The sequence below is a fragment of the Lineus longissimus genome, chromosome 1 (assembly GCF_910592395.1).
Source record: "Lineus longissimus chromosome 1, tnLinLong1.2, whole genome shotgun sequence".
Lineage (NCBI taxonomy): Eukaryota > Metazoa > Nemertea > Pilidiophora > Heteronemertea > Lineidae > Lineus > Lineus longissimus.
The window spans coordinates 11,471,616-11,485,023 of record NC_088308.1 but is presented as its reverse complement, the minus strand read 5'-3'; the positions used below and the strand labels follow the sequence as shown (position 1 = coordinate 11,485,023).

General features: G+C 42.3%; 1 protein-coding gene across 5 annotated transcripts; it reads left to right on the top strand.

Moving 5' to 3' along the window:
• Positions 1-164: 164 nt before the first annotated feature.
• Positions 165-12,100, top strand: LOC135488466 (uncharacterized). Of its 5 annotated transcripts, XM_064774309.1 has the most exons (5): positions 165-237; positions 5,342-5,410; positions 10,638-10,677; positions 11,091-11,243; positions 11,508-11,738. In XM_064774309.1, exons 1-5 carry the CDS (start codon positions 229-231, stop codon positions 11,621-11,623), a joined length of 387 nt encoding a protein of 128 aa, XP_064630379.1. In that variant the 5' UTR covers positions 165-228; the 3' UTR covers positions 11,624-11,738. The 5 variants fall into 5 exon arrangements, 3 of the variants coding, with proteins under 3 accessions (XP_064630379.1, XP_064631151.1, XP_064629523.1); XR_010447419.1 differs by lacking the exons at positions 165-237; positions 11,508-11,738 and adding an exon at positions 4,957-4,999 and having other exon boundaries at positions 11,091-11,495; XM_064775081.1 differs by lacking the exons at positions 165-237; positions 11,508-11,738 and adding an exon at positions 11,761-12,100 and having other exon boundaries at positions 5,192-5,410.
• The last annotated feature ends 1,308 nt before the right edge of the window (positions 12,101-13,408 follow it).

Sequence of the window (13,408 nt, the reverse complement as noted above, 5' to 3'; positions counted from 1 at the left end):
TGATAGGCCTACTTTTTCCTATTCCGCTGGGTGATGAGTCAACCGAACGTAATCACGACGCCAACGGAGGTTCTTCGAATGCATTGCGAAAGTGACGAAATCAGCGCCTCCAGTCTCAAGATTGCGAAATGCCCGGTTAGCAGAATTTCTTAAAGAATCGGACCTCAATTCATTTGTCGTAATATATCGCTTACCATCGGGACGAAATGGATTCTACCAGTAACAATAATGATACAGGTAATTACGGTGGCTCCTAAGTGCCAGAACAAATATTTAGCCACAAAATTAAAAAGAGATGCTGAAAATAAAATAACATAGGTCGAAAAATATTTTCATACAATCGAAATATTTTTATCGAAAAAAAATTACACAAAGTAGCAAAAGTAAACAAAATCCGCACGTAAAATATATCCTAGCCCACTGAAACAAAATTAGGGCACACACAAGTAATCTACGGCAAACAAATACATAAAGTAGAACACGAAACAAAATAAGAGCACGCACGCACGAAATTAACTCACAACGAAACAAAATAAGAGCATGCACGAACGAAATTAACTCACAACGGAAGTCAATGCTACACGAAATTAACTCACAACGAAACACAATTTGAGCACGCACGCACGAAATTAACTCACAACGAAACAAAATAAGAGCATGCACGCACGAAATTAAAGCGAACTGGAACCGCCGAGCGATTTATTCAACTTTTCGACTTTCACCGCCCGAGAAAGTCAAACTTCCAACTTCCTATTCGAGTTCAGATTTGTAGCTCCGCCCCCAGTGCCCGAGCATGCGCAGTTCAATTTGTTATTATTGAGAATCATGTGAGAATCACGTGAGTCATGCGATCTTTCATTCATGAATTTTCGTAGTAAATTCCATAGTAGTGACGTCACTGAATGATTGACAGCTAGGCGCCATGTTTCATTCATGCCTCGTTCTGATCACCCGATACGCGGGAAATGAAAACTAGGTCATACGAACTGGCTTGGCGGTTCCAGTTCGCTTTAACTCACAACGGAAGTCAATGCTACACGAAATTAACTCACAACGAAACACAATTTGAGCACGCACGCACAAAATTAACTCACAACGGAAGTCAAACACAGAACGGAAGTAGAACCCAAAAACGGATATGCGCATGGGATATGCGCAGGGGATATGCGCAGTTGGGTTCTCGTCATGTGATCTATCATGGCTTCCTTGTCAGCACCACTGCGGAATATTCGAGATTTTGATGGTGCGTTGATAGTGATGTGCATAGCCAGACTCAAGTTACGCAATCTGGCAGATGTGCGAAAAAATTAGGTCAGTCGAAGATTACAAGCATCACACAATGTATGCTCGAGAGAATTCTTCTCTCAAAGACCAGTGACCTATGTCTGGCGAAACAAAACTTTAATTACAGTTTATACAGGCCGTCGGAATGGGTCGAAATCAGAGCTGAGATCAGCCAAAAAAGGGCTTCGAGGGTTCCTTTTTTGAGGGTGACTAATCTGTATCAACAAATCCACGCATACTGCTTGCGGCTGTTTATATTTAATTAAATCTACCCCAACCCTGATACTTCCTGTCCATGTAATGTTATAAGCGCGCAGCAGAAAAGCCGAAGGCTTTTCTGCGAAGCGCTACTATGGTTAACGTGCATACGACGTCATCCAACGTAAACAATGTTTCTCAAGTCCATGGATTCGTTTCAAATGGCTTAAATTTGACTTAAAATGGCCGCCAGAAGAGATAAACGCGCGAAAGTAGCAACTCGACTATTCTGAGCTCCGAGAGAGAACCACACGATTATTCTCACTGTTTTTAATCAAACTTCAATTTCTGGGGGTTTAACCCCCGATATATGTGTTTTGATTTTTGATACTTTAGTAACAGTATCCAAAAGATGCTTAAAATGGATATAATCCCGAAATAATGAAGCAAAAGACGGGCAGGCGTTCGAGAAAAAAAAAATTATTTTGAGATTTCAATAAACCTTTTGAACGAATTCCACATGGGCCGTGGTGGGATCCGAAGACACCTCAAGGAGGAATGTATGTTTTTATGGGGTACCATTGGTTTTGCAGATCTTCTGGTTTTTTCTAAAGAATAATCAATATTCGCTAGCAGGCTTTTTATGCTCCCAGGTATGAAGAGGGTTCTATGTTCCTCAGGTTCTTTGTTCATCAGTCTGGTGTTCCTCAAGAGTCAAGTGTCTTCCAGTCTCTTGGCCTGCAAAAACCCTTTCCAACCAATTTTTTATGCATTAACCATTCGGCAACATGTTGGTGGGGGAAAAACCTGATCCCTAGATCCCTGACCCCTTGAATTGGTTGCCCAGGTACGACCACAAGCAATTGTCTCAAGGAAGCCACCAGTACGACCTCTTGGGAGTCTTGCCAATATCATGCCAGTGAAAAGGAAGGGTAATGATGGTTGAGGGTTGCAGTTAGGGTACCATCAAGGGAGTACCTCTTCCTCGCTCTGGGTTAAACGTGTCAAAGGACTGCACCATCATGAAGATTTCGGGGTTCCACTCGAGCGCCCCAGGGTAAGCAGCTCGGAAGGACTTATTGAGAGGCCAATAGGGGGTTTGAGGGGCCTTTCCCCCAATGCACTGGCTAAAACATGTCAGAAGGACGGGGGTTGGGGGGGGGCTCTCCATGGCGACAGTTGCGCGAGTTCAATAGAGCTTGCACTTTACATTAGAATCTGCCAGAGTCCCAGACTACGATAGTCTGGACACCTTTCGGGGGGGGGGGGACATTTTCCATTTCTTTGCCGGCTATTAATATGACGATGGAGTTGAGTTACTGCTAATGCGATACACGGAGAAAACTGTCTATCAAAACAAAAAATTGGCGGAAGGAACTATAGCAGGGTCCCAACCAGGGGGTTTGGGGGGTTTCCCCCCAACCTAAAGGCGCTGCGCGCTTACTAGGGCACTGCACTGATAATATTATAAGGATGAGTCATGGATTGATTTGGTTGATACGAATAGTAGGCTACAGTTTCTTTATTGATGCAGAAAAGCACAGTATAGAGTACTCGTGCGTTGATTTGTCTCAGATGTCTACGAACTTTCGTCAAAATATGTGTATAAACAAAATTTCTTGCTCGTTGAAATTGCATTAAAGTGCGTTGGGTACGACATCAACGCCTCTAGTGTCAAGATTGTTCCCTCACATATACGGCCCCTGACGTTACAACCGAACTGCGCATGTCCCACGCGCATATCCGTTTTCGAGTTCTACTTCCGTTCTGTGTTTGACTTCCGTTGTGAGTTAATTTCGTGTAGCCTTGACTTCCGTTGTGAGTTAATTTCGTGCGTGCGTGCTCAAATTGTGTTTCGTTGTGAGTTAATTTCGTGTAGCATTGACTTCCGTTGTGAGTTAATTTCGTGCGTGCATGCTCAAATTGTGTTTCGTTGTGAGTTAATTTCGTGTAGCATTGACTTCCGTTGTGAGTTAATTTCGTGCGTGCGTGCTCAAATTGTGTTTCGTTGTGAGTTAATTTCGTGTAGCATTGACTTCCGTTGTGAGTTAATTTGGTGCGTGTATGCTCTTATTTTGTTTTGTTGTAAGTTAATTTCGTGCGTCCGTGCTCTTATTTTGTTTCGTTGTGAGTTAATTTGGTGCGCGCGTGCTCTTATTTTGTTTTGTTGCGAGTTAATTTCGTGTAGCCTTGACTTCCGTTGTGAGTTAATTTCGTTCGTGCATGCTCTTATTTTGTTTCGTGTTCTACTTTATGTATTTGTTTGCCGTAGATTACTTGTGTGTGCCCTAATTTTATTTCAGTGGGCTAGGATATATTTTACGTGCGGATTTTGTTTACTTTTGCTACTTTGTGTAATTTTTTTTCGATAAAAATATTTCGATTGTATGAAAATATTTTTCGACCTATGTTATTTTATTTTCAGCATCTCTTTTTAATTTTGTGGCTAAATATTTGTTCTGGCACTGTACAAACCAGCCAGCCCTGCATACAATGTCTATAACATAGGCCTATGATGATGCATCGAATGTAACTGAAATGAAATGCATGAACAGCAGGCAGCTGCTGTGCAGACTGACAGAGGTATAAAGTTATTTATGGACCCTTGACATTTAATAATAAGCGGAATCTTGATTTGTTTGCTTGTTTCACCTATAGGAGATGGGTAGGCCTATTACTAGTATTGACACTAGTATTATTGTTAATGTTATGTTAGGTGAGCACACTCACTGACACTCACACTCACGGGCCATCATGGCCATGGCCATGCAGACGCAGTGACAGTGTGGGCTATTATAAATCACATAAACTGTGAGATGCAAACTTGTGATATCGCGATATGGGTAGGTAATCATTAAGTGCATCTCACGGTTTATTATAAGCCCACAGTGTGACGACAATCGCTGACAATTGAATAATGTCGATGCCAAAATCATGAAATGCGAGTATCGTATAGGCCTAGTGAGGCTATAGTTTTGTCCAAGTTGTTATGTAATCTTGGAAATCTGGACTTTTACTACAGCAAATACATTACAGTCATAGGCTTACTCTGAAAAGGTTCCCTTCAAACCTGGTACATGTGCAAACACAATTGGCATTTGGATTGTGAAAAAAAAGGATGCAACTGTGACTCTTTCCCGTTTCCCTCTCTCTGCAACCAAACAATGGAGAGAATAAAGTTTTAATCCTTCTCGTATTGTTCTGGACACTCTCCACGCATGCGAGGAGTTTGGTCAGGGTCTTTCTCGAGACTGTCTATTGTACTGCCACATCGTGAGAAGATGATGGTATGGTACAAATGTAGATAGCCGTGGTATCTAGCACTGCATTTACAGAAGCTTAGCAGCCCACCAGGCCTTCATGTAGGCCTACCGGTACATTGATTTAGTTAATGAATTATGAGTGACTTCCTCACGCACGCTGTTATTGTAACTGAACCACTGAGGACCAGGAATGGTTATTAAAAGTGGACCAACAATGATTATGATGACAGTACAGTACTGCCACTTTTTAAAGGGTAATTAAATTAGCGCCATGTCTGCATGACAGAAATAGTAAAATGGGGATACAAAGCAGACCTGGCGATATATTATCGTGCAATGTTAGCATCATTGGGAATTGCCATTCTAAATTTTAACTTCTTCATCTTTGCGAAAATTCTGGCTGCTTAGCAGCCATCTTTGAAATCTTTTTTCCGATTTCATTGCCAATGGTTGTATGCAGAGGTACAAATAATACCCAAAAGATTGAGAAGCAGATACACTGCCACTAAAAGTGACTGACAATAATCTTCAGATTGTGGCATGTGACCTCTTTGCTAGACCGTCTGACCCAGATGTGTTTGCCTTCTCTTTTACAGGCTGCACCAGCAAGTAGGCCTGAGGCAACTTCTCAACCTGTGAACAATAGGAAGTCAGTCAAAGCTAAGGTATGTGTGTGACCAAGTTTCCATCACCGAATTCTTTTTAGACCTTGAGATTGTTCAGACTTAACTTGTCATGTCCAATCTGTCATCATGACTTTATTGGAAAACCTGTGGCATGTTTGTCAAGGTTCCGCAGCAAAACATCCCCATAGCATAATGCTGGCAGGCGGTATTTGCACCACGCCACCACGGGCACCACGCGACCACCACGCCACCACGCGAACAGGCGGAGCGATCATAATGACGATATCAAAACAGACCATCAGACCACAGACACTTGAGAGTTGTGGTTACACCTACCAATTATAGATGGCATGTTGGTATACTGCGCTGTTGCCTGACGGGATTTACGAGTATTTATTACTTGTTAATGGCATTCGCAAAAAGCAGGGCTATTATTAAGCCGCTATAATCCGTGTCCAACCGTTTGTCATGAGAGATCTTATCACACCATTATTGTTATCACAATACTGTCACTGCGGAGAAAGTATAGATCGGAAACCTATTATTGCGAATTCGTGTTGTACAGAGACGTGTCCCCGGTAAAGGTCCTGTACGGGGCTTGTGGTATTCGACTCGATGACTCGACGACACGATGACTCGATGACGCGATCAAGTTGGAATCTTTTTAAAGAATATCACTGCTTGGACTGTAATTTATACATAGAATCATAAGTGGAGGAAAATAAAAAAGAACCGATCATTACCAACCCCTTTCCAGCTGTTTTCACCGTATCTAATCCGACCATTTTTCGTTTCCTACAAGTTCGCATTTTTGATAAAACCATGCGCCATGTTGCTATGCAAGCCACTGGTATCTTTACCGTCAATACAGCTAAATACACCTAAATATAGCTGGTTCAGATCAACCTCCTACCCAGGTTCTTTACGAGCAGAAATTCCAATGTTAAAATGACACGCGAGTTCCTGGAGACAAGGTTGGCTCTGGATATCCGTTCAGCACGGCAATATTAAATGTCCTATACACCTTTCCAGAAATGGGGCGCTGAGTGTCCGAAATAGTGATGTCATAAGGGGAAACTAGGCCTGTGGTGGAGGGACAAAGGAGATAGTCATGGTTGACCAACACACTTGAATGCCTTTAATGACGGACAAGGGGGAAAAAGTTAGGCCAGTTCCAATGCAAGCCACCAATTTCGGAAAGCATGTAGAGGGGCTGATGTATGGGGGGGGGGGGGGGGGGGCAGATGTCAAGGGACGGAAGAGGGACTGAGTGACTGAGTCTAAAAAACTGCACATATGCGAAATTCCGATTGTTGACAGACTACCACATGACATCTGACATTGGCCACTAGAAGCTTGTTTGTCAATTAAATCTCCAGTCATTTTGCATGCTATGAAACTTCCGCGAGTCCTTTAAATATCAAAATCAATCGCGGGGACCAATCTTCAGTGGCCATGGCTGGGGGGGGGGGGGGGGGAGGGGCACATCCTTCCACATACCGTAGCTGGGTATGGGAAAGGCCGAGCTAAAACCTCTGCTGTTGCAGCGGTAGCCCGGAGACCAGGATCATGGGATTCCGTATTTTAGCAAAATCCATAGCAACGATCGCGTCATCGAGCCATCGCGTCGTCGAGTCATCGAGTCGAATACCACAAGCCCTGTACGGCATGTACGCTTATGCATTGAAGGCCTATTTGGTACACTAATGTGAAAGTAAATATTGTGACCTGTTTTAAAGGTCCCGCCCTATTGTTCGACAATGGTTCAGTGATTTCAAATACCTGACGGGCTCATCTTGCCTATAGGTGTATTGTCTCATGTGTGAATAGTTTCGACGTCCTGTGAGAGGTGAGATACCCCTATTGGCTACTTCGTGTAACTTTATTTTGCCTACATAGCTGCTGCCTATAGTGTCCCTTTAAACACTATGAAGACTGTGACACTGGTGTGAAAGTAAATATAGTCCACTATTTAAAAGTCCTGTTCTATTGTTTGATGGCATTTCATGAATAGCAATATGGGCCCAGGCTTATACATCGTAGACGTATTACAGTCATTTGAAAGTCAGTGTAGTCCCCAGTTTTAAAAGTCCGGGTGATTTTTCAGGAATTTAAAGATGACTACTGCATTAACTTTCATATCAGGCCATTGATTTTGAACATTCTGCCCTAGGTCATATGCATTCGGAGAGCGCAATCGCTACTGGGGACCTTTTGGTCGCTCGTGGGACCCACTTTGATGATCGCCGCCCAGACCCTCACCAGACCCTCACCCAGCAGCGATCAACTTAGTTCTCCCAGCAGTATTGATTGATTATTGCCAATAATCACTCTTATTCTAATGGAGACAGTACTGAGGGTCCCAGCAGCGATCAAAGGGTCCCAGCAGCGTTCAACTTATAGTGAGTCTCTCACCTCTCACAGTTTGTCCTAACCTAGTCACGCCTGTAACAGGGATACATTCAGTGATGAATCAAATAAGACCTAATGCCCTTACTCTGTTTATAAGTCAGCTAAAGTTGGCCAATTTGACCCCCTGCTCCTACATAGTCCCCCTTTAATGGGAAACTATAGGCAACAGCTAGGTAGGCAAGATAAAGTTACACAAAGTCGCCAATAAGGGTCTCTCACACAACAGTATGTTGAAACTATGCACACATGTTCGAGTGAGTGATAAATCTAACTCCCCCCCCCCCCAACCCACCCCACCCAAACGAACGGCCACCCCTTTAAAGGGAGACTATATAACCCACTCGTACTCGTATGGTTTTTGCAGGTCAGTCGTCAGTTGGAGTAGGTCTAGTTACTCAACGGTAATATGGGCGGTTATTACCGCAAATAAAGACAAACCAAAGCAAAGACACTTGTGTAGCATATCAAGGACACGTAGATTGATACTCCTGGGCGGTTATTACCGCAAATAAAGACAAACCAAAGCAAAGACACTTGTGTAGCATATCAAGGACACGTAGATTGATACTCCTATGTGTGCCACATCAAAGACATCTGGACCATACACCACGTCAAAGATAACGATGCGAAGTCAACAGGCGGCGCCACTGTAGATTGCTGGCGGCCGTATATGCCTGTTGACGTTGTTGTTATTCGCCACCTCTCTCCCCATTATTCCAACAACTTGTTGAAGGAGGTTGACACAGTTTTCTAACTTATCTCTAGGCCTATCCATGGTTATGATATACTAGTATGATTGATGATGTTGAAAAGAAAGGGGATCTCAAAATACGGCAGTCTACTACGAATAGATGCAATAGTGACATAACAACACATGTGCATTTTCCCGCTAGTCGCATATATCAACAAAAACCTATAGTTGTCGAAATCGTTTTTACTTTTCCCAAGACGGTGGCGCCGCCTGTTGACTTCGCATCGTTATCTTTGACGTGGTGTATGGTCCAGAGAGGTATTGCGGTCATGTCTTATCTGTGCTGTGTATGGCTCATGAAAACAACTGTCCATCCCAGAGAGGTTGCGGTCTAGTTTTATCTACGCTGTATCAAACAAAAACAAAACATGCATTCCAGATGTCTTTGATGTTGCACACATAGGAGTATCAATCTACGTGTCCTTGATATGCTACACAAGTGTCTTTGCTTTGGTTTGTCTTTATTTGCGGTAATAACCGCCCATACGGTAATTCAGTACGTATTTCCGTAGTTGGCGTACGCCTTTATTCCAAGAACGGGCATCAGAGAAGCTAGGATAGCAGCCAACGCCATCTATAATTGTTCCAAGAAACCATGATCCAATGAATCGACCGCTATTTTGATATCGTCATTATGATCGCTCCGCCTGTTCGCGTGGTGGCGTGGTGGTCGCGTAGTGCCCGTGGTGGCGTGGTGCAAATACCGCCTGCCCATAATGCTGCCACCTCCGTGCTTCACAGTCGGTACGGTGTTCTTTGGATTACCCCCCCCCCCGTTTTGCCAAACGTACTGCTGGCTTCTTTCTTGCCCTGCAGCTTCGTAGTCCACTACGATGCAAGACCTTCTGGACAGTGGACAGTGACACATTTGTCTCTGTAGCTTCCAATTCCTGGCAGAGGTGTTTCTTGGTCGTCTCAGGGTTAATGTGCACCTTTCTAACCAATGTGGGCTCATCTTTGGCTGTCAGCTTGCGCTTTCTTCCTGACCTTGGTAAGGTTACTGTTGTCCCTGGGTCCCTGTACTTCCGCTTTATTGTCTGAACTGACGCCCGTGGCATATCAAGCTGCTTGAAAATGGCTCTTAGTGAAGTACCAGACTGGTTCAAGTGGACAGGCGACTCTATCAGATCTTGAGAGTACTCCTTTGACTTCCCCATGATGGCTCTAAGCTGGCAAATGACCTGAGCAGAAACCCAGTCCCTTTTATACTGCTACAGTGGCGCCACCTGAGCTATGACATAATCATGATGGTCAACAGGTAGTGGAGACAAGATAAAAGCCATTGCATTGCCCACCTCAAGGCCAAACAACTAGTAGATAAGGTAGGTGTATGTAAACTTATGACACTCTGAAATATGCATTGTTCTCAAATAGAGCTCATAAAAACAATGAAATTAATGAAACAGAAGTATGTTTTTTAGTTGATGACGAGATGTGATGATAGACTTCCTGTAAACTATATACTATTCCCGCGTTCTGTAGTTGCAGAGAAAGAGACAAGGTTATATCATCCTTTGAATTGTATGTAAACTTTCGAGCACGACTGTACTCTCTAATTTTTGCCTTGGCCTCCAGAAATAATAGTGTATTTTCAAATTCTTTCTTACCAAACCTGAGTGTGTGTTATTATTGCACCACCAATATCCAATTTGATAACCAGTACGCATGTACCCAATTGTTTGGTTGTCTAATTATCTAATTGTAATTTCTAATTCTAGTGTAAAAGTCAATAGTTCCCTTTTTTGTCATGGTAATGTTGTGGGCATTTTCTATTCTTGGCTTACATGGGTGAGCTTATATCCTTACGATTTCATCTTGTCCAGCATTGTTGGCTTTGACTTTGTCTGTCGTTAAGCACTTTTATCATATACCCTAAGTGCAGTGATCTGGCAGACGTATATGATAAATAGAAAACTGCACAAGTGTCTGATCCGAGTATCCAGATTGCACTCGATGATTTTCTACGCAGGTCGAGAGCTTTTCAAGCCGTAGAAAATCATCTCGTGCAATCTGGATACTCGGATGAGACACTCGTGCGGTTTTCTTATTGTACATGTACATGTAAGAAGCACTATCAATGGAAACACGTACCACTTTTTTCAGAAAAGAAAAGCCAGCAAGGGAAAAGCAAGCAAGGCGAAGGGTAAGAAATTTTTATTAGATTCAAGTTGCCGTGTTGGAAATAACAGTGGTCATAAGATATATAGAAAATATAGCACTTGTCTTCATGGCATCATTGCATCACATCATCAGGAGGATAGAATTTTTGATAGAAATTTGCAACCATAAGCTGATTTAGAAATTTGCAACCATAAGCTGATTTAGAAATTTAATTTGCGGAGCAAAAACAAACAGTTATGTGATATTTCCATTGAAATAATGGACTCCTCGGAGTGCATGATGCAATGAGATTACAAAGAAACATTTAGCCAAATGTTCAGTTGTTGAAAGGTTTAAAGAGGAACTGACCCCTGTATCCTCATATCCAATCGGGGGGGGGGGGGACAATTTGGTCGCATGGCCATCAGAATTAAATGTAATTGACTTATTTTGCAGGAGACTATTGCGCAGCTGAGAGAATAGACAACTACGACCCCAAAAACAACACGTATTACATAAAGTGGCAAGGATATGATGCGTCCCACAACTCATGGGTGAAAGCGGAAGACGTAACTTCTCCTCTCATCTCTTCTTACAAAGAAAAATTAGGTAAATCATGATTGAAAGGATTATGGCTGTGTGCTCTATGCAGTTGATGTTGTAGTGGTTGTGAGTCAGGCTGATGCAGCAGTTTCTTAGAGGTAGTGCCCAATTCGAACAACTGTAGCTTATCACATAATTATCGTTTATCAGAATTGTGGAGTCAAAAGGAAGGATTGACAATCAATTTATTGAAATTCCTTCAGATGATACATTAAAAGATGTCATAAAACTCACCTGTCCATTCAAAAGGCTTTTGTATTGCAATTAAAGAACGGTTTCTATTCAATAAAAACACTTCGCTGGTGAGAAAATTGTTGGGAACACTTCAAAGCAGTGGAAGTCTTTGGTTCAAAGGCATCTCAAACCAGTATGAGGTTGCAGCATGAATGCAGTGAAATTGAGATTTGCTTGTTTTCTTCGCCTTAATTCCATATATTTTGGTAGTGTACCCTTGAAGAAAATGATATGATGTCGTGTGATACTAATATCTGCATAATAGTGGTTCTTTTAATTTCCTCTATAGGTTCCGGAACGCACAAAAAGTGATGCACCTCATGTCTTTCGATTGTTGAAAATATTGATGTGAATTTGTGCAAATCCTCCCGCCTGTGTTTTTTTGTTCAGTGGAATTCACGTATTTCGGTATACTTTTTTACCTCCACGCATTATTCATTCTGACATAAACTCACATGATCACTTTTGATGAAAGATTACATAATGGATAATATTGAATTGGCACAAATATAGTACAATGTAAACTTATCATATCTTTCATTAAAAGGTCTCATTAAAAGTAAATGTAAGTTACATGTACATGTACTGTGGAATTATTGTTTTTTCAGACAATCTGTGGCTGTTGTATACATGTTTTATTCAATAAACATGGCGTTTTTCATATTATTAGATACATATATAGTCTTTGCTACCTCCCAGCGACTTGACTACATGTATTATAAGGGACCATCTCAAAAGTATTTTGAAGCCTAAAAGACTACGGGTAAGTCATTTAGTCTTTTTGAGTGTGGTCACACCCAAGACTAAGTGACTTGAGTCATTTTTGCTTCAAAAAACATGTACCTGTGAGATGGTCCCTGAATTCATACCTTGAGACAATATCCAGACCGGCACTTGATACTGAGTTCCTCTTGAATTGGCATCAATAGAGAAGTCTGGCTACATGTGCTAGGATTGCAAATTACAGCGTACTTTACATGTGCATTGGACTTGGAGCCTCCCTCGGTGGATACCTCTCTAATAAGGACACCGGTGCTGAATTGGTTTGGGTGGAATTCCACAACCAGGACGCCTTTCAATTGCAGACGATATTGGAGTGTCAAGCAAGGTAACACTTTACTTAGACAACGTCACGTCCAATAAGAATACACCTGCCACATACGGAAATACTGCCTTTGATGACGTCATTCAGAATGTTTGGGTTACTTAAGGATTTGTCACACCCACCCAGAATATACACAAGATGTCATTGAAAATGCTTTAAAAAATGTCACATCCCACCTGAATACCCCGGACCGTATGGAAATACCGTCTCTGAAGAAATTATCCAGAATGGTCGGTTTACTTTATTCGACACAATGTCACATCCAACCTGAATACACCTGATCGTATGGAAATACCGTCTCTGAAGACGTCATCCAGAATGGTCGGTTTACTTTCGACACAATGTCACATCCAACCTGAATACGCCTGATCGTATGGAAATACCGTCTCTGAAGACGTCATCCAGAATGGTCGGTTTACTTTCGACACAATGTCACATCCAACCTGAATACGCCTGATCGTATGGAAATACCGTCTCTGAAGACGTCATCCAGAATGGTCGGTTTACTTTATTCGACACAATGTCACATTCAACCTGAATACGCCTGATCGTATGGAAATACTGTCTCTGAAGACGTCATCCAGAATGGTCGGTTTACTTTATTCGACACAATGTCACATTCAACCTGAATACGCCTGATCGTATGGAAATACCGTCTCTGAAGACGTCATCCAGAATGGTCGGTTTACTTTATTCGACACAATGTCACATTCAACCTGAATACGCCTGATCGTATGGAAATACCGTCTCTGAAGACGTCATCCAGAATGGTCGGTTTACTTTCGACACAATGTCACATCCAACCTGAATACGCCTGATCGTATGGAAATAC

Bases quoted from the DNA above. Each gene is read 5' to 3' on its own strand.
- LOC135488466 (XM_064773453.1), top strand. From the start codon at position 5,318: ATGTGTTTGCCTTCTCTTTTACAGGCTGCACCAGCAAGTAGGCCTGAG. The intron at 5,411-10,637 runs GTATGTGTGTGA...CACTTTTTTCAG, and splicing joins GGAAGTCAGTCAAAGCTAAG to AAAAGAAAAGCCAGCAAGGG. The intron at 11,244-11,507 runs GTAAATCATGAT...TTGCAATTAAAG, and splicing joins TTCTTACAAAGAAAAATTAG to AACGGTTTCTATTCAATAAA.